At 41.5% G+C, this 20,752-nt stretch overlaps 2 protein-coding genes across 2 annotated transcripts; both read left to right on the top strand.

Annotated features, from left to right (window-relative positions):
- The first annotated feature begins 1,073 nt into the window (after positions 1-1,073).
- lratb.2 (lecithin retinol acyltransferase b, tandem duplicate 2) lies at positions 1,074-4,283 on the top strand. Its single transcript, XM_028037395.1, has 5 exons — positions 1,074-1,525; positions 1,890-1,995; positions 2,483-2,557; positions 2,824-2,976; positions 3,956-4,283. Exons 1-5 carry the CDS (start codon positions 1,332-1,334, stop codon positions 4,109-4,111), a joined length of 684 nt encoding a protein of 227 aa, XP_027893196.1. The 5' UTR covers positions 1,074-1,331; the 3' UTR covers positions 4,112-4,283.
- Positions 4,284-5,074: 791 nt separating this feature from the next.
- On the top strand, positions 5,075-19,036 carry rbm46 (RNA binding motif protein 46). The gene is made up of 11 exons (XM_028037689.1): positions 5,075-5,200; positions 6,859-7,041; positions 7,700-7,880; positions 7,958-8,114; positions 8,454-8,583; positions 9,465-9,562; positions 10,077-10,437; positions 14,129-14,328; positions 14,707-14,809; positions 17,345-17,600; positions 18,309-19,036. The coding sequence occupies exons 1-10, from the start codon at positions 5,182-5,184 to the stop codon at positions 17,596-17,598; spliced, it is 1,686 nt and encodes a 561-aa protein (XP_027893490.1). The 5' UTR covers positions 5,075-5,181; the 3' UTR covers positions 17,599-17,600; positions 18,309-19,036.
- Positions 19,037-20,752: the final 1,716 nt, after the last annotated feature.

The raw sequence follows: 20,752 nt of genomic DNA, 5'->3' as shown, positions 1-20,752 counted from the left end.
AGAAATGGATGGAAACTATTTTAATCTGGCGCGTTTGTTGATTTTATTTATGGTTATTGGTTCTGCGGGTCTTTAGTCGCTTACGCCTGTTAACTTTTGTTCATCATAATAATTTTGAACTGTAAATAAACGTGATGACCTCAGTAATGTATTTAAAATTTATTTTGAAAAAAATTAACTTTATAAACTCTACATGCAGTTTAAAAACAGACAAAAAAAACTCTAATCTGTTTATAATAATGAAGTTATGAGTTTTTACATGATTTATTTGGCCTGATTCTTTTCGTTGGGCTCCTTAGAGCCTGCCGCCCCCTGCTGGCCAGCGTGGAGACTGCAGACCCATAACAGCGTTGGGTCAGTGATGAAGACGTCCTGTTCTTCATCTGTAGAGCCTGAAACGCCGTCAGCCCAACCCGGGCAGATAAAACAGCTTCAGATCTCCAGGAAAGACTTTCCATAAAGTGTAGGAGTTTCTTTGTGGAAATTATTGACCGTTGATCATTTGTGAGGTCAGACTCTGATGTTGGATGAGAAAACTTGCAGTTTCTAATTCCTAACTGAGGTGTTTTTGTGCTCCTTCTGCACCTGTTTTTGTTCATTATGTCTTTTATGTGTATTTTCTGACTTTATGCCAGAAATAAAATATGGTTCTCATCTTGCTTTACCTTTTTAATAGTTTAATATTTTTTGCTTTATTTTATTTTTAATTGCTTTGTTTCTTTGTTTCAACACTTACAAAAAAATCCCATGAGATTCAAATGTAAGGGTATTTTTCACCTGTTAGCAGATTTTACAGGTTTCATTGTTTTGCATCTGTTTGATTTGTTTTGCTGGTGTTTCTGGTTGCCATGGAGACCCTGGCTCACCTTGTTCCAGGTGTTACTGTGTCATATTGATCTATCTGGAATATCTTTTAAAACATCTGTTGAGGAGGTAACTTTACCAGCAGGATGTGGTTATAGTTTTTTCACTCCTTTGATGTTTTTATAAAAATCAATTTTATTGTTTTTTTCCTTTTCAGTGGTTGAATCTTGTACATTATTTAATTTTTGTCAATTTCTTCTGATTTTCTATGACAGTAGTTTGAAAGTTGTCTATGAAATACTTCATATGTTTTCATATCAATAATGTTTGGTCAGTTTTCATCCTGTTTTGATCTTTTTGGACCCAGGAAGTCAGAGCTGAGAACTCTGGAGGTAAAGCAAACAGCGCCCCCTATCTGCGGTGAATTCCTCTGACTTCCGGTCAGAATCGGACTCTCATCTCCTCTCTGCTCCTCCCACCTGCTGGATAAAACCTGCAGTTTCACCGCGACCCGCGTCTCCTGCGCCATGTTTCCGCTGCGGCTCCTCGCTTTGATCTTCGTCTCCTCGGCAACAGTTGACCCTTCACCTGAGGAGGAGAAGGAGAAGCAGGATGATGAGGAGGAGAAGAGCAGGTATGACCTGGTGTTCATGAGGGGAGACCTGCTGGAAGTCCCCCGGACTCTCTTCACTCATTTTGGGATTTACCTGGGAGGAGGCAGGTGAGTCTGACGCTGAGCTCTGATTGGTCAGGAGGTAAAAATGTTGAAAATATTAGAATATTTCTTATTTTGCCTCGTTGCTTCTTTCTGATGTGTGACGTCATTCTGACCTTCTGAAATATTCTTCTCTATTCCTCATTTTCGTCTTACATTTCTGTCTTTCTACCATTTTCGTTACTTTCTTGATTTGTCTTTTTTTATAATTTACTTTTAACTTTTTTGTTCTGTTTCTTCATTTTTTAATTTTCCTGTCAATCCATTTTTATTCGTTTTTAACATTTATTTTTCATTCCTCTAATTTTGTTCTGCCTTTTTTTTGCCTGCCTGTTATTTTATTTATTTTTATCTCCATGTTTCCCTCCAGAGTGGCTCATTTCATCCCCGACATCATGCCCGTCGTCTCCACTAACCAGTTTCGGCTCAAACAGATGGTCAGCAACACCAGACTCATACTGGGAGTACTGGCAAAGGTGACATGGACTCTTCTCCGCCTTGTCCTTCATTATTTCCTGAAGCTAGAAGGATCTATGAGAGATTTTAAAAAATGTTTTATCATCATTCACAGCAGCACTGGCAGCATCAAACCTTCCCTTTGTTTAAAGTTCATCTTGCAGTTTCCCTTGCGGCCTGTGGATGGCAGTGTTGCTCTGCAGTTACAATTCGCAACAAAAACACTCATTGGCTTGGTGTCTGTTTCGTAAACACATCAGCCTGTTTTATTGTGTTCGGAGCCCATTAGGCCCTTAAATAGGATTTAATTCGCTGCCCTCGTTGTGTGTTTGGCTCTAGACTCCAGGGTTTTGGCAAAATCAATTGGTTTTGCGTAGATTGATCTGGTGGACCCGACCGGACCAGAACAGATGACATCAGTCGAGTTAGCTGCTAACTCTTATATCAATGTCTGGTAATGTCTTTAAGTTAAAGGAGGAACTGAGCCTAACTTGTTCCTGTGTGCAGGCTGGCAGCGTGAGGGTGGACTCAGTGGAGGACTTCGCCTACGGAGCCGAGATAATCCTCAACCCCATGGACAAGGTGACCCTGGTTCAACTCCCTGATTCAGTATTTAAAGCTCTGAAGTCATTCATACAGTAGGAAACAAAAGGTTTATGTTACTTATCCATGAATCCAGCTGACTGTCTGACTGGACATAAACCAAGGCTTCTTAAAGGTGCAGGGAGTTCTGGGTTCTGGGTCTGATCCAGAGTCTGATCCATGTTGGATTATTCCTGGTCATTTTGACTGAATCTGGAGCTCTCTTGATGGTATTAATCCAGGTTTTGTGTGTGTTCTCCCCTCAGATGTGCAGCTGTGCAGTGCTGCAGGGGGAGGAGGCGGCCCGGCGGGCCGAGAAGCTGCTGGGAGACGTGGCCTACAGCCTCCTGTGGTACAACTGCGAACACTTCGTCATGTACTGCCGATACGGCACCGTCATGAGCTTCCAGACCTTCCAGGTGACGCTACACAGGAAACCCCTACAGTACAGTCCAAATTCAGCCATTCTCCGACTGGGAGTTACAAACCCAGGTGGAGGATAAAAGCGACTCAGTTTTGTGGGTTCTCAGGTTTTCCAGCAACATTTTAACCTTCAGCTGCAACCTTTGCTCCCTGTGGCAGATTAACAGCGATCACCGATCAGACCAGCCTTTTTCTCTGCTTGGGTTAAGCTTTGCATTGCAGCAACCGTTCGTCTGTGAAAGCTTCATTGTTTCAGTAGATTTTCTGTGTGATTAGGAGGTTGAGAGTTGAGAAGGAATTAAGGAGGAACGAACCAGGCAGCATGGAGCCGGAGAACAGGGCTTGAAACTGCATCAGTGGAGCTGCTGAGAAGGAAAATCACGTCAGGATTACACAAACATTCATTCAGTGGAGGTCAGGAACATAATGTCCAGACCTGCTGCAGCCACAGAGGATAATCGTCATGACCCACACCATAGGAACAACTGCTAACGTCAAGAAGGCAGATTCTCTTGGTTTTCTTTGAGAACTCAGAAACGCTCGGAGGGAGTTTCATTAGCTTGGCTTCTATCCAACTGTCATGTGGTGAAAAAAGGGGAAAATGCCAATCAGACGTGATTTTATCAGCTGGTTTGGAGAAAAGCTAAATAAACAACTGAATGATCTCTAGAGTCAGAGCCAGCACGGTGCAATGTCGCCATCCAGTGGCTGTTTTTATGTAGCATGGATTTATGTGATACAATTTTTCATTTAAATATGTTTAACTTGAACTGTTTATTATTATTATTCCCTCTAGGAATAATATTCAATTTCGCTTTAAACTTGCTGAAACTTGTTAGTTTTTTTTCTGGCAACAGAACCAAACAGAAGTGAGACAGAAGAAAAGAAGGAATGAAGAAAAACAGTCGGATCATAGAAAACAGCAGAGGAAAGCAAAATGGCGGCGCTGACGGTTCTCTGGTTTGTCTCCATCAGTTCTGTAAGACGGTGAGGAAGCTGTTGCTGAGTCGAGGCGTTGCCAAGGTTACGGCAGTGCTGGCTGCTTGTCTGCTGGTCTACCTGCGGGTTTTGAACACCTGGTCGGTCCTGCTGGCGGTTCTGCTGCCCTTCCTCCTCTGGATGGCCTCCTGACTGGACACACTGACCCGGACCCTGACCCGGATCCTCAGAGATGATTTATTTTGACCAGCAGTCCAATCTGAAGCTTAAATTAGTCCTGATTGTTTTCATCACAGAATCTTTCATTGTTTATGATTTATAATAGATCTCAAACATATCCTGTTAAATAAAACGTATTTATTTACATTTGTTCAGTGTTTAGATGTATCAACGGATGGAGTTTTCCAGAACATTCTCATAAATCCACCTCTTTCGGTTTGCACTCGTTCTAAATATTGTTTCATACGATATTATTTTTACATTTCTTGCAAAACAATTGTGATAATAGGATTTATTCTTGAGAAATCAACATAATTGATTCATCTCTCTCTCAATCACATAATATAAAACTACAATTGAATAAAATTGTTCCAACTTTATGTGCAAAAAAGTTTTATTCATTTAACATTTGATTCCTCTCATGTTTTTGTTTACATTTTTTATTTGGTGTAAGATTTTAAATTTATATTCTTGTTCAACTTTCAGTTAATGTAAGTATTCAACAGATTAGATAATTTCGTGTTTTTAGCTTTATATAGTGACACCTAAAGTTTATTTTAGTTTTACTTTGTTTGTTTTTTAGTTTAAAGGGAAAATAATTCAGTAAATAATTAAGTAATAACATTTTCTTATTATTATTTGCTCCCCTACTGCATCTCGCCATCCACACTACGAATCAAATTTAATTTAATTTAAAGTCAAATTAGTTTTAGAGTGGACAAAAGAACAGGTGTAAAGCAAATGAAAAAACTTAATTGAAAAGAAAGACGGATTTTTATTTTATTTTATTTTATTTTATTTTATTTTATTTTATTTTCGCATCTATCCGATCCCGGCTTCCGCACTGAAAAGCTCATCTCTGATTGGCTAAACGTAAGTCGCGTAAGGATCAGTTTCCTCGAACGGCTCTGAACTCCTCTCACCGTTGCCAGGCAACCTTCCTTCTCTTCCCGGCGAAGTTTTGACCGAAGACCGGAGCTCTGCTCGTCTCTCCTGAGGTTTTATTACCGCAAAGAAGGCGAATAATTCACTCAGAGGGGACAATGCCACAGCACAGAGGCGGTAAGAGTTTAATTTAAGTCGTTTGCTAAAGTTTTAGGAAATAATTTGACTTGACTTAAATTTTCGGAACGTCTTTATATTGGTGAGCCGCTAGCATGTTTCGCTAACTTTTAATGGCTGTTTATCTAAGTTTAGCTGCTGAAAATGTTGCTAATTTGACGATAATGATGCTGAAAGTTTATGTAATTGTGATAAAAATTTGAATTTGAACATTTTGAAGTTTCAGATAAACTATTTTATTCGTCACTATTGGTTTAAATCAGCTCTACACTCTCTGTGAAATCTTTAGGAAAATGAGAATTTTGACCGTATCATCATTACGAGGCATTTTTCCCAATTCCAAGCTGGATAAACTTGAATGAATTTAAGCATAGCAGTTGATATTTCGTTGTATAATAAGGGAGGGTGCGGCCTAAAGAGGTTAACACCCTGTATCAAGGTGTGTGTTATTATTAGGAGTGTCTAAACTGGAGCAAGAAACACTTGAAAGATTTAATGGATGAAACGAGAGTGACTCTTATTGGACCAGATGGACGGTCCCGTGGGTTGATCAGTAACGGGCTCAGAGCTTCACTTTGAGTCCAACGTCAACAAGGTGGAGATGGGGGACTGGTATGGACTGGTATGATTAAAAAGAACTGGTCGGACCTTTTCAGGGTGAAGATGGGGTCAAAATAAACTCCAGACCTTCTGCCAGTTTTTAGACACTTTCTTCCATCAATGATTCAGGAAGAAGTCTCCCTCTTTCAAACGATTCCTCCTCCTCTTGCTAGAAAATAAATGTGTAAAAGAAGCAAAACTGGTAGCATGGGCCTTCCTCACCTGAACTGAACCCAATTAGAACTGGTGGGTGGGTCTTAAATAGGAGATTTCCAGTGAAGGAAACCAGTCCAACTCTCTGGGAGGCAATGAATGGAACCCGATTGCTGTTATTGAAAAGAAGGGCGGCCATATTGGTCACTGATTGTTTTGTTTTTTAATGTCAGAAATGTTTATATGAAAGTTTTGAGTTAATATTAATTGAAAATAATGAAAATGCGAAAGTCAGGTGTGAAAATGTGTGTTTTTCTTTTAGTTGCCCAATAGTTGCTCATAAATAGATATTTTCCTAAGAAAGCTAAAATTCATGGTTACTTTCTTAAACCTTCATGTTTGAGGTTTATTCATATTTTTGGATTAACTAAAAGAACTGCAGAGGGTGAGTATAATAATAATAATAATAATTGTATTATTTTAACCCCGTTACAAATTCTTTAAAACACAAACTCTGTAAAAATTGTTGTTATTTTTTATCAAGCAGCCTCCCTTAGTTTGGCCAGTGAAACCAGAACTGGATTATTATGCATTGAAAAATACTACTGGTGATTTATGAAAACATTACTAAGTTTGTAATGTTTTAAAACACAACATGTTTGTGTAAAAGCACCAACATGTTGATTTAATGTATTTTTGTATTTCTGTAAATGATCTAAGTTAATTTCAACAAGAAGGAGTAGAACTGTAGCCTCAGGTATTCGTCTGTAATCCAGTTCATTGTGAAGAGTTCTTGTCTTTTTCTCGTAATGATTTAGACTTTATTGTAACATTTAATATGACAGTCAAGCTGTGAGCTGCAGGTGAGCTGCAGAATGCTAACCGCGGTGCTTCTCACTGGACAGACGGGGACAGGTCATCCGACGAGGACCTGGACGGGGACTCCGGGGACGTGGACCTGCCGGCGAACAGAGATGACTTCAGGGTGTCGTGTGCGAAGGAGATGGCTCTGCTGGCTCTGATGGAGAAGACAGGATACAACATGGTGCAGGAGAACGGCCAGAGGAAGTACGGCGGCCCGCCGCCAGGTAAACCAGAGTCCAAACACGAAATAAAACACCATGAGATTAAAGCTTCACTCTACTGCGCTGATGTTTTCAACATTTTATCATCATACAACAACAAACTTTAATTCATTTTATTTCAAAACAAAGTTTTCAGTTTTCCAAAATAATAAATCAGAATTCTGATCGTGACAAGAAATTTATGACGATAAATGATACGATAAACGCTCACAGCTGAAGTCCAGCAGTCATTTCTGTCACTTCCACACGCACATTTAACTTTTTTTATGTTTTTCTAATATTGTATAAAATTAAGTGGTTTTATGAAAAATCAGCAGAATCTGCCAAATTTCTATCTGGCAGATTGACGATTGAATAATTGATCAATCGTCAAAATTTTTATGAAATATTAAATTATTTGTCAGAATATTTGAGTAATCATCAGAGTAATTGATTAGCTATCTGAATATTTGATCATCTGAATATTAGAATAATAGTCAGAATACTTGATAAATTGCATAATCAGTTATTAAAGATTGTCATTAGTGGCAGTGATGCAGCTTAGCAGGGTGCTGCAAATTTGTATCTATTTAGTAGTGGGTATTTTAGTGACCTCTGACATTTGCACATTTAAACTGTTAGCTGTGGTAGATGAGACTCTGACCCTGGCTGTGCGGTCCAGGTTGGGAGGGGCCGGCGCCGCCGCGGGGCTGCGAGGTCTTCGTGGGGAAGATCCCCAGAGACATGTTCGAGGACGAGCTGGTGCCGCTGTTCGAGAAGGCCGGCAAGATCTACGAGTTCCGCCTCATGATGGAGTTCAGCGGAGAGAACCGCGGCTACGCCTTCGTCATGTACACCAACAGGTGGCGCTCCGTGACTGCGTCGGTCCCGCCAGGTGAGCTGAGCAGATTAGTGAATGACGCTGTCGGTTCTGGTCCAGAGAAGCGGCTCAGCGGGCCATCCAGATGCTGGACAACTGTGAGGTCCGACCCGGGAAGTTCATCGGCGTCTGCGTGAGTCTGGACAACTGCCGCCTCTTCATCGGCTCCATCCCCAAAGACAAGAAGAAGGAGGAGATCATGGAGGAGATGAAGAAGGTTGGGAACACGCACCGTTTCTCTTTACTCAATTCAAACTAAATGTGTTCAGCTACTCTTGGACCTGGGCTATTTCTTTAAATCCTCCTTCTATCATAGGGTTAAAAGGACAGTAAAAACTTTCATAAAACCTGAATGTGAACACCACCTGATCAGCCACTCAGAGGCTCACCTGTCCAGGTTGTTTCATGTTATGCTGCTTCTGTCCTGTCAGTCCAGCTGATCTCAGAGCAGCTGCTGTCATGTGTCTGGATTTAAAGTGACAGCTTGTCCTCATGAGTCAGAGTGTGTGTGTGTGTGTGTTTGTGTGTGTGTGTGTGTGGGGGCATGTGCTCCCAGGTGACGGACGGCGTGGTGGACGTCATCGTCTACCCCAGCTCTATGGATAAGAGCCGCAACCGAGGCTTCGCCTTCGTGGAGTACGAGTCCCACAAGGCGGCTGCCATGGCCCGCAGGACGCTCATACCCGGTACTGTCTCCACACCGCCCCTGTCACTTCCTGTCTGCGTCCAGCAGGGGGAGGCACAGCATAGCAACACACTGTTGTGATCTGCTTTTTAAGAACAGGATGATGAAGCAGGTGAGTCATGGAGCAGGTGAATCAGTCTGAGTTAAAGACGTCGTCCTGATCTCGATGGAATCTACTTCCTGCTCCGTTATCTTCCCCAGTTAGTGAGGAGAAACTCAGAATTCCTGGTGTCAGTGAATGCAGCGCAGTAAAGAGTTTATGAATAGGTCAAATCCCTAAATCAGTTCTCAGCATCAGCGCTGTAGAAACTGAATAAACACATAAATTAACGTCCAGACAGACTGTAAAACAAGACCACGTTAAATATAATATAATATAATATAATATAAACCACAGAGCTTAATGTTTACATTTATTACCAATAACTCCTCAGGGTTTGATGCATCAGGATGTAATAAACGGATCTGAAATGATCAAAAACAACAGAAGAAACTTGAAGCCAACATGAGAGACTGATGTGATAAAAAGTAAGTACACCCCATCATCCAACAGCTTATTGTTTTTCATCTGACTTCGTCAGCCTCTTGGATCACTGTGGAGAACCTTTGGGACAAACTGGGTTTGAGTTCAACACCAGTATGGATCCATTTGGATCCAGTTTAAGCTGAAGTTCAGCTGCCCAGCAGGTGGCTTCACCTGGACTGAAGCCCCGCCCACACCAGAACACTTCCAGAAAAACCTTTTCAATCTGATTTATTTGACTTTTATTCTGGAAAACAGCTGAGAAACACGAGAGCAGCTCCTTGTTTCCACTGTCAGAGTTCATAGTGTTCTGGTTGTCAACTGGTTCTGGTTGTGAGCTGGTTCTGTTGTTCCTGCAGGAACCTTCCAGCTGTGGGGCCACTCCATCCAGGTGGACTGGGCGGAGCCGGAGAAGGATGTGGATGAGGAGGTGATGCAACGTGTTCGGGTCCTCTACGTACGTACCCCCGTCCGTTTCCGCCTGCTAACACGACGGCTACATTGGTCAAATATTGAGCCTGGATTCCACCAGAAAACTGCAGTTTGGATTAATGAGAAAAATCACCATAAACTCAAATATTTTACAGAGTTTTTGTTCTTGAAAGTCATTGAAAGGTAAGGAAAATCATTAAAACCCCATAATTATCCTGGCCCGCATGCCGGTGGGGAGTGAATTTAAGCTCCGGATCAGAGCTGTGTTTAAGGCTGAAGATCCCACCTGGAGAGACTCCCACTGCTGCTGCTGCTTGAAATGTTCCTCAGATGAGCTTTAAGTGGAAAACAATTAGAGGCCTGGAGACGTGAGTCATTGATTTTCCTCTGAGCAGCTCAGCAGGGTGACGCGTCTCCCTACAGTCAACACACACACACACACACACGGCCTGACGGTCATTACAGAGAACACCAGGACTGGTTCTGAAGTGTGACCCCCCACCTGTTGCCAGCTGACTCTGTCTGTCCTCCTGCTGCAGGTGCGTAACCTGATGATGGACACGACGGAGGAAACGCTCCACCGGGAGTTCTCCAGCTTCAAACCCGGCTCCGTGGAGCGCGTCAAGAAGCTCACCGACTACGCCTTCATCCACTACCGCAGCCGCAGTGACGCCATCGCCGCCCTCACCCTGATGAACGGCGCCCAGATCGACGGCGCCACCGTGGAGGTCACCCTGGCCAAGCCGGCCGGGATCAAGGACGGGAGCGCCGCCGGGCGGAGGTACAACACCAGGGGTTACCTGGGAAACACGGCCGCGGGGGGCATCGGCGACGGCCACTGCTCGCTCAGAGCCACGCCCCTGCAGACTCGCTTGGGAAACCCCTATTACAACGGAGGAGGTGAGGAAGGCTTGAACACAACCTGAAACTCTAGAGACATGATTAGATTTTACATCTGCTGTAAACACATAAAGGCTGTTGGTGTAGCTTCGTTTCTCTTTATGGTTCAAACTCTTTTCATTTTATTGAACGTAATCACACAAACACCTGTTCACCTCTACAGCCGAGCCCCGCCCCCAAACACCTGTTCACCTCTACAGCCGAGCCCCGCCCCCAAACACCTGTTCACCTCTACAGCCGAGCCCCGCCCCCAAACACCTGTTCACCTCTACAGCCAAGCCCCACGCCTAGTCAAAGTTCAGCCTTTAAGCATTTGCTCTGCAAGCTGACGCCGAAACACTTGACACACCACAGGCTGGCCAATCCAGGAGCTGCATTTATTTTGCTTAGTGCTGATTGGCTGAGCCACCAAGAGCAGAGATCGCGATGCTAGCTTCTGCAGCTTTAAGACAGATTTCTTTTTTAACATCTCAAACAGCCCCTCTGTCACTTTTAAACTTTATTTTATGGCCTAAAACTGCTTTTAAGTCAGATAAAAACAAACAAGGACAGATTTGATCTTTTAGTTTGAGGAGTTGGATTCTCTGACTTTAGATCAGATCCTGACCTTTGTGTTTCTGAGCAGTTTGGTAAGAGGCCTCTTACCAAACTAAACACCCCAGGCTTCCCTTCAGCCTGACCACACGGACGTCCATGCTTCCTCTCCTGAGAGCTCACTCGTGCTCCGCGTTGCTTCTCCAATATTAAAACCTTCTTCGCCCTCAAGGTGTCTCTGGAGAGACGTCCTCAAACGTCCACTTTGTCTTTAAATGCAGGCTGTGCTTTCCAGGATAAAGGTTACAAACACTCTGTATTAATCCAACTGTGAAGCTACAACCCTTTTTCATGACGCCTGCAGATATTTCCTGTAAATAAAAGTTTTAAAATGAGCTCTCCCACAAATGAGCCATGAATGATTCATGGCAGGATGTGGGTAGAGCACATATAGCAGGAAGGAGAGATGGAATAGTGATGAGTGATTACAAAAACACTGAAACAAAAGATCCTTTTTCCAATAAATCTGGCCTGCAGGTTGTTGCAAGTGGGACTCAACAACTCCATAATGAGAAAAACAATAATCAGGACAAATTTTTTTTTATTGTCCACGAAAAGATGGGTACAGCAGGGGAGCAAGGGCTGGACGATTAATTCATCGAGTTACAGAAGGCAGTGAAAGCCAAGAAACCTGCTGAAATTTGTCTGTATTCAGAAAACTTTCAGTTTGTATGTTGGTCATCTCTGGGCTGGTTTCTAGTTTGGTTGATCTGATCGTCGTTCAGTCAGTTGGTTGAACCGTTAGGTGGTCAGTGAGTCGTCGTGTCTGCAGCTGATTTTGATGTTGGTTAGTTTCTATTATTGATTTATTGGTCTGGCTGATGTTTCAGTCAGTGGGTTTGTTGGTTGGTTAGTCAGAAGTTTGGTCAATTGATTAGTTGATTTTAGAGAGTTTAAACCACATAATAGTTAGTTGAATGAAAATCCCTTAAAGGAAAAGTCCCTTTACTTTCATTGCCGTAGCAGAAACCAAGCCATCAAACCGGCAGGAAGCCATTTAAAGTCACCAAAACATCTGATCAGTAGAGGCTGAGCAGGAGCACAAAAACATCTAAATAAAACCAACTTAGTGATGCTGAAGCTGCCTGGAAGAGAGGCAGTGAATGGAGTTATATTTAATTAAAGTCAGTTCAGCTTGTTTATATTTAGTTAAAACAGGAAGTGAACCTGAGCTCCAGACTTCACTGCAGAGGTTGAATCAGCTTGAAGCTTTAAATATTCCCAGTCTGACAGTTTTACTTCCAAGCTCAAGGCGCTCCACAAATCATGGAGCCAAACATAAACAAACAACATGGCTGCCAGGCAGGAAGTGAGTGAATAGTTGCTTAATCATCTCTAAACAATGACAGTGAGAGACTGTCTCACCCATTAAACACGTGAACCCGTCCACGTCCTGTTGTCCTGGAGACAAACCCTCTATGGGGAGTAATGAGGGACATAATTACCCAAACAACTTCAAAGTGTTTCTCAAACAAACACGCATCATTTGTTGCACAACATCTTGAACACTAATCAGTTTCATAAATAAGACCAAAGCAGAGAGCAGCATTCATCCCCATCTAATCAGGACATTAAAGTGTTTTACACTGATGGGGCTGATCAGCAACACTTAGTTAGTTATGTTTTGTCTCCTAACAGCTAATAGTGATTATTCAGGACGTCAGGTTCAGTTACCAGAGAGCATTGTGGGTAATCTGGGCGTCTCGGCTGCTGAGCTAAGGTTTTCTGGGGTAAAAACCCTCTAAAGAGGAAGTCAGTCACTCCATCATGGTGTCTTAATGAAGAGATGAGACGAGGTGATGAAGAGCGTCGTTAATCAGAGGAGCTGTAGCTTCAACACAGGCTTAGACTCAACTGGGATCAGAAACGTATCAAAACAACGTCACAAACATCAGGACAGAAAAGACTCGCATGGAGCCTCTTCCCATCACTTCAGGGCCATTCAGGGGTTTTGTACCTTTTTTAAAATATTTTCTACAAGAAAAAAGTCATTAAAATATTATTTATAGCTGTTTAGCATATAAATAGCTCTGGTCTCGTTGAGATGATTAGAAAGATTGTAAATGTGAACTGCAGCTTTATTGCTTTAAGCTGTCAGACATAAATGTCATTCATAACAAGGGCAGCGACATATTCACTGATACTCATATAACCACTAGCTTAGCTCAGTGTGTCCAGGTTACAGTAAGTCAGATAAATCAACGGGTCGGTTCTGGTACCAGTTCATCCACAGTTCCCTCCCACTTCTGTGTACGACAGCGCTAACTCCTCTGAGCTTCTCCTCACTTTACAAAATACCAAACAAAATGTCTGAATTTTCTGAGAGCAGCATGGAGCAAATGATGAAATGTTGCAACAATATTTCCAGGCTCTGGGTTTAATGATCAGCGCAGTGCAGAATCGGGTCGTCAGGCTCTCAGTGAGGCTTTATGACACTTTGGACAGAAACGAGACGTTCTGGACAACAAGACACACATTCAGCTGCTGCTTAGAAATCTCTGCTCTGTTTTTGTTTGTTTTTTGTAAATTGAATTGAGATGATGTGCTGCATAAATAAACTGAATTAAAACAGCCTGCTGGCTCTCCAACTGACATTGACTTACATTTTTTATCCTAAGATTATTTTACAACAAGCGTTAACATTAGTTTATTTTCATCTTCATGGCGTTTAAAACTGTTAGGAGCAGATGTGACGTTGTGAAAGAGTGTTTACTATAATTTCTTTTTAATTCTGTTTATTATTACAACTCACTGTAGCATCATATTTTACTGTCCATCAAAACACAATAAAACAGGATAAAATTGGATAAAACTTTATAAATACTGGATAAAACTGGACCAAGCTGGATATAATTTGATAAAATAGAGTAAAACAGAAACGTCTATTATGATCTATTCAGCCTTCTTGTTATCTGCCAATGTTTCCATGGAAACCAGTTTCCTCCAGTCTGACTCTATTTTGAAGACGTACAGAAAATGAAACTAACTTTTGATTCTTCAACAAATTTAGCATCAGTTTGTTGTTATTAGTGTGACCTGGATGTTTTACTAAAATAATCTGATTTAAATAGATGGTGTGTGTGTGTGTGTGGTTCAGAGGACCCGGAGCGCTTCATGTTCCCCCTGCTGCCCTGCACCCCCCTGACGCCCATCAGTCTGCTCGCCCTGAAGCAGAGCCAGATCGGCTCGGCCGTCAGCCTGCTGGAGTACCACTGCCACAAGAACTGCTGGTCTCCACCCGAGTACCACCTGTACTCCACCCCAGGACAGGACGGGAAACTGCTGCTCATCTACAAGGTCCACACACACACACACACTGCCCCACACACACACGCTGTGCTGGTAGCCTCTCTCACACCTTGATATTTACACAGCAGCCTGTAGTTCATGACCCACTTATCGAAGAGCCAACATCTTGAACTGAACCGTATCTTTAATGATCAGCTGTTCTAAAGCATTAGGATCCCACAGAGCAGCTGTTCAGCGCTGTGAAACAGAAACATCTGGTTTGGCTTCACCTGCTTCACCTCAGGAAGCTTCACTTTTACAGAAACAAGCAGCAGCAGAACCTGACAACACCGACCTTCACAACAGAAACCCGAGGCCACATTCTTCATTCCTCTCTCTCTCTGTGTGTGTGTGTGTGTGTGTGTGTGTGTGTGTGTGTGTGTGTAGGTGGTGCTGCCGTCCACGCGAGCCACCTACATCCCTGATAAGCTGTGTGTGCTGCTGGACGACGCCAAGGAGCTGGCTGCCCAGACCACACTGTGGAACCTGGGTAACGTCTCACTCACACCGCAGTCTGCAGGAACACGGCGTCCATGTTGGGCTACTGACATGGAGCCGCCTGATTGGCTGGGAAATCTGAGACACAAACAGGAAGGAAATGGAAATATTCGATATTGAGGACAGAAACATTTCTTTACTGAACCAGTTTTAGTCCTGTTTATATCAGTTTTAAAGAGAATAAAAAAGAAATTAAATTATATAGATTGTGTTCAGTCAGAGGCTTCTAGAGTACGTTGCAATACAGACTGCTAGAGGAGCCCCGTCCTGTCCACAGCCATCAGTGTCTACAACTCTGAATAATATGACATTGAATTTTTGTCTGGGATCAATAAACTAGTTTTGAATTGAGCTGATTTCTGCTGGCCTGCAGTTTGGCTGATCTCTGCTTTCATCAAACATTGGTTCCTGATTTAATTAAAAATCTGGTTAAAATGACATAAATGTTTAAAAGGACAGAAACCCTTTGGTTCCATTATTCCTCCTACTGAAATCTGATTCTGCTGCTGGTTTTTTCTGAGGTTTGGAGTCAGAGTTGATCGGTGAGTCGTGGCCGGAGCTGATTCCAGCCTGCGGCTGTGTTGAACGTAACTCTGGCTGCTCCCCACGCGTCACTTCCTCCGGTTTGTTAAAAGGTCAGCGGGGCGTGGCGCTGGCTCGGAAACGTATGCAGAGATATGCAGCCTGTGTGTCTGACAGCAGCTGCATGTTTTATGGATGGAGTTGAGCGTCGTAAACAATGACCCTTTAGTTTTAATGATGAGGTGATAACAACCTGCAGCACGTCTCCACTCACACGTTCAAAACTCACTGCAGCTGCTGCTGGAGTTTCAGCCGCCATCATCTGTTTAGGTCCCAGCAGCTCAGACTGGAACATTGATTTACCAAATCACACAGCAGATCATCTGAACCCTGAAGGAGCAACGAGGCTGGAAGAGAAACACCTGGATAGTCTGGAGAGCAGGGCTGACAGAGCGGCCATGTTGGCGGCCATGTTGGCGCCCAGTGGAGCGGCTTTATTTATTCCCGACTTTTTAATGATTCATTTAAAATATTCCAGATGTTTTAATGATCCTCACCTGGAAGCTGGGGAACGTTTCAGTGTTGCTTCTTTAACTACATCAGTAGGAGGCTGGTCTGAACTTGTCTGCTGTTTTCGGTTAAGTTGGTTTCTGTTTGGGTTTATGTGGTAACCGTTGGTAACCAGTGTTACTTCCTGTCTGCCAGCTCTGAGGATTAAGAACCAAAATGATTTTTGGAAGATTTTCTCAGGAAACTTTTCCATTCAGCTCAATAATCCAAATGACATTTTCCATTTCACTGAAACTTTGGCTTTTCTGCAATGCAAAACTAATTCATCATTAAAGCAGCGTGTAGCAAAATGTCAGTATTGATTTAAATCTCTTCTGTCTAGTCAGAGACTGAAGGCCTGCAACTTGTACGACTTTTATGGTTTAATTAGTGTTTTAGAAGTCAAATTTTTAATGAGGTAATTGCATGTCTTTAATTAATTGAATTGTATTCAAAAACTGTATTATAGATATTTTATTTTAAATGTTAAAATTAAGCACCAAGTTATTTTGTCAACAAAATGCGCAAAATTTTTAGTTCAAAAATCTTTTTTTCAGTTTTTTTTCTTCCTGAACCAGCAGGTCTGAAATGTCAGGCTCAGATTTGGTCAAATCTCTTAGATTTTTATTTCTTTGAACGACATTTTCCTATAAATAAATCAGACTTTGGTGTTTCTGCGACGGAGCCGGACCGGTCCATTAATCCAGAACCAATGAAGTTCGAACATCAGCATGAAATGGAAAAAGAGACAAAGTGGTAGAATCGGTCAGAGCTGCAGAAAGCTGCTCCTATCTAAAGAGTTTAGAGAATCTCATTCTGGACCAGAACCAGCTTAATCAAAGGAGAGCAGCAGGAGTTTCATCCACTGGAGGATTTTTTTATTAAACTCTCAAACTGCATGAATTTTTTATCCCCTCTCTGCTGCACAGGAGCCTGAATATCTTTGGTTCTGATAAAAAATATCCTTATAGGGTTTATTTTAAATATATTTATTTCTATTTCATCTCTTCTTGATGTCTTCATGTCTGAATCCTCCTGCTGCAGAAGAAGAAGAAGAAGAATCTCTCATGAGGAAAACGGTTTCATCTGGATTTTGTTCTCACTAAACTGTTTGTTTCTCTTCCGTTTATTATAGTTAAATTGATTAATGAAAAACATTTCAGCAACAAGGAAGTTTAAAGTTCTTTACATCATAAACACTTTGAGCAAAAACAAATCAAATATGTTGATCAATGTTTCATTTACCTCTAATCAAAAGTAAATCTAACAATCTTGATTTAAAGGAACTCAGCGTTTCGGCAGTTTTTCAGTTTTCTGGAAGTTGATCATTCCATACTAATTGATGGAAAGTTATTAATCTGGTGAACCTCAGATGATTTATTTTTGCTGCCATAACCAGGTGAAGTTTTATCCAGACCTTTGCGTCTCATTCCCAACCTCCTCTGTTTCCGTCCAGATTCGTCCATCCTGACCGGAGCTTCCTTTGATTCTCCCAGCAGCCTCTCTCCGCCGCTCGCCATGTCGCCGTCCGACTGCAGCCCCAGCCTCCTGAGCTGCGGCGGCCGCACCTTCACGCCCTGCCTCCCCGCTCCTCCTCCTCCGCCGCCGTCGCCCTTCCCCATCTCCCCCCTGCCCTCTCTCTCCGCCTTCTCCCCCGCTGCGTCCCAAGCCCAGCGGCTCTACTTCAACTCCCAGACTCCGTTCTACTGACGGTGAGGCTAAAACTCTCCACACTTCACTTATCTCACCTCAAGCTAATGTGTTTTCACATCCGTCTGTACAAAATGGAAACAAGAGATTATTTTTGTTAAGCTATGTTCTCAGAGCAGGTCTTTATGTTTAGGGTCACTGACAAAAACAATAATTCAGACATTTTTTTCATTCAGAATTTTGACTTTTGATCTCAGCAGATTAAAGTCAGAATCTGAGAAAAAAGCCAAAATTTGGAGAAAAAGTCAAGTCTGAGGAAAAAGGTTCAAATTCTGAGAAAAAAACTTTTGGTCAAACTTGGAATTAGAAACTCTCTTATGAATATGGAGTAGAAGAAGAAAATAAAGAGAAAGTGGATGAAAAGCTGTCCTCTTGGTAAAGTAACAATGAGAAACGAGATCAGCTGTAACTTTATAAATCCAGAATTTAAAACCGATCCGGAGATGAAATGAAACATTTTGACTGTATTTTCCGTCATAGAGCTTTTACTGATTGCTGATGTCTTTCCTTCTTGGCATTGTGTTAACACAAACCGCTGCTTCTATAGAGGAGCCTCACTCATCATGATGATGATGATGATGATGGTCCGTTTATCTCTTTTGTTTGATGAAGGTTTGTCCTTCACCCTGGTGCCATGGAAACCTTCTTTTCTTACCTCTATTGGACAGAATGTGTAGGAACTGTTTGTTTTTGTTTTTTCCTGATTGCAGGGAGTTGTTTGTCGCCCAGGGAGCGAGCTGCGTCCCCGGAGGAAGAGGAGGGTGAGGAAGGCAGGCAGCAGTGTGTCCATGCAGGTTTCCAGCCGCTCACTCTCTTCTCTCCGTTTGATATTCGGAGTTAACGCAACGGTTCTCTGGTTTTCCTGGCGTTTGTCAGATCTCAGAACGTCCTCTCATCTTCCCGTCTCTCTGTCCTCGTCTCCTCATCATGTCCCACCGAGTCCAGAACCGGCCCGATCTGACCTCCTGCCCTCAGATCCGGTTACATAAACAGCAGCAGAGCTCGTCTTTCTCCACAGATCCAACTTCTGAAGCCTTTCAGGAAATGTTGGCGTGTTGAGCTAATGATTCAGACGGAGCAGGGATAATATGGCCGCCTCCTCTCCGCTTCCTCTCATCCTCTCAGCAGCTGAAAACAGATTCATCTCCCCGTTTGTAGCTGCTCACCGCTTTCATGTAAACCTGAGTAATCCATGAGCTTCTCCAAGCAAAACAAAACTCATTTTATGATTTTTAAGGCTTCAACTTCTCAGAAAAAAGGCCTAAAAAAGCAGATTTAATAATTATAAATAGACTGTAGCGTTTAAATGTCAAACAGGAATAAAACTTTATTTTTAAGCCATAGAAACTAAACAGGTTTGTTTGTGTTTTCTCTGCAGATTCAGATAAAAATATGGAAATAATTCACTGTTAATATTCTCTATGATTAACAGACATGGCGGCATGTCTTTAGCCGATCTACAGGAATCTATTATATTACTAATAATAGTAATAACACAACATGGCTGTAAAACAATTCCAAAGTACAATAATAAGGTAAATATGAACACATACATAAAGTTAATAATTTAATGAAAATAAACATTTTCTTACTTTAGGCCAGCGGTTTTCACTTTTATTGGTTTAAAATAGTATGTAAGGAATATTATTACATTTAATATGCACCTTTTTCAAAAATACTTTTTTGATTTTTGTTTTAATTGTTAAGATTACTTATTTAAAAAGTCTTTTTTGTTGAAGGAGTATTTTGTTTTTGAAATTTTAGATTTAGGTGACTTATTTTAAAGTTTATTTATTAATAAGTTCATTTATTCATTTTCTCAGATCTTCCACTTTCAAATGTTTTACTTTTTTATTTTTATTTTGAAGCTACATTTATTTAAGGAGATAATCTTTTTTTTTGTTAAATTGTTTTACAAATTACTTATTTATGCTTGGAAACAAAATACTTAATATTTGTAAAACATTTTTAAAAAAAATTATTTTATTTTGAAAGGCCTTATTTATTAACATAAAGTCATTAAATGCATTTCAGGAGTTAAACTTTCATTAATTAAGGATTTTCAGGAACAAATAAATTAGTCTTTTTTAAATCTTCATTTAAATGTTTTTCTTTATGATTATGTTTAAATTATTTTTTTCCATTTAATATAATGGCCAGAATGGCTTTCCATACAAAGCATAGATTAGTTTAGGTTTATTTGTTTGCGGTCAGATTTCAGGACGTTCCTGCGTTTGTAGAGAAACCGGTTTTAACATTCTGAGTAATAAGGAAGAGAAAACGTGCCGCTGTTTTTCTAACCTGTTAATGAGAGAGAGGAGAGGATGAGGAGGATGAGGAGGAGGAGGAGGGAAAGTTTCTGCACAGAAGACGAGAGGACCGTCTGAACCAACTGAAGTTTCATTCAGAGCAAACAGACGAGTTTCCAGCTGCAGCTGCTGAAACGTTTGTGGCTCTGAACGTGTTTTATTGTTCTGAGCCTGAGTTTTATTGTTTTGGCTCAAGTGTTTTATTCTCGTTGATCTGTTCAGGCTGAACAGCTCAGAAATGTTCTTTATTTTTATTTTATTCTTTTTTTTGTTTCCCGACACAGAAAGTCGATATTCATGTTTGTTTCACTGGTGGTTTATTTGTCGTTGTTGGAGTTAATTTAGTGTGTAGTCTGCAGCCAAACAGCCATTTTGAATCTGAGTTTGTCCCGACGCTGTGAATGAACAACCACAAATATATGTTTTTAATCCGACTTTCAAATCGCCTTGATTATCAGAACAATCTAAACCTGAGCAAAGAAATATTTAACAGTCCAAAGACTAAAGGGAAATCACAAATCAGGCGCGCAGCTCTGGAGTTTGAAAGGTCTGTGCAAAGTAAATTATTCATTTGTGTGAAGGTCACCCTATTTATTAAAACAGATAAAACATGAAGTGTTTTCAGCTGCTGTGAAACAAATGAAGGCTTTGATTGCTGATGATCAATCTAGCTGAAGATGAAATGTTTTGTGCTTAAATGTTGAAACGGTTTCATTTCTCCGGCCAAAACAAACAGATGCTGGTGAGTCTTTAAATAAAACTCATTTATTTACCAAACATTTTAAACTTCTCCAGTCTGTTCGCCTCCACATCTGCATCAGCGGTTATTTCACTCACGTATGTTG

The sequence above is a fragment of the Xiphophorus couchianus genome, chromosome 14 (assembly GCF_001444195.1).
Source record: "Xiphophorus couchianus chromosome 14, X_couchianus-1.0, whole genome shotgun sequence".
Taxonomy (NCBI): Eukaryota; Metazoa; Chordata; class Actinopteri; order Cyprinodontiformes; family Poeciliidae; genus Xiphophorus; species Xiphophorus couchianus.
Note: the sequence above shows the minus strand (reverse complement) of the source record. Positions and strands in the feature narration are given on the sequence as shown.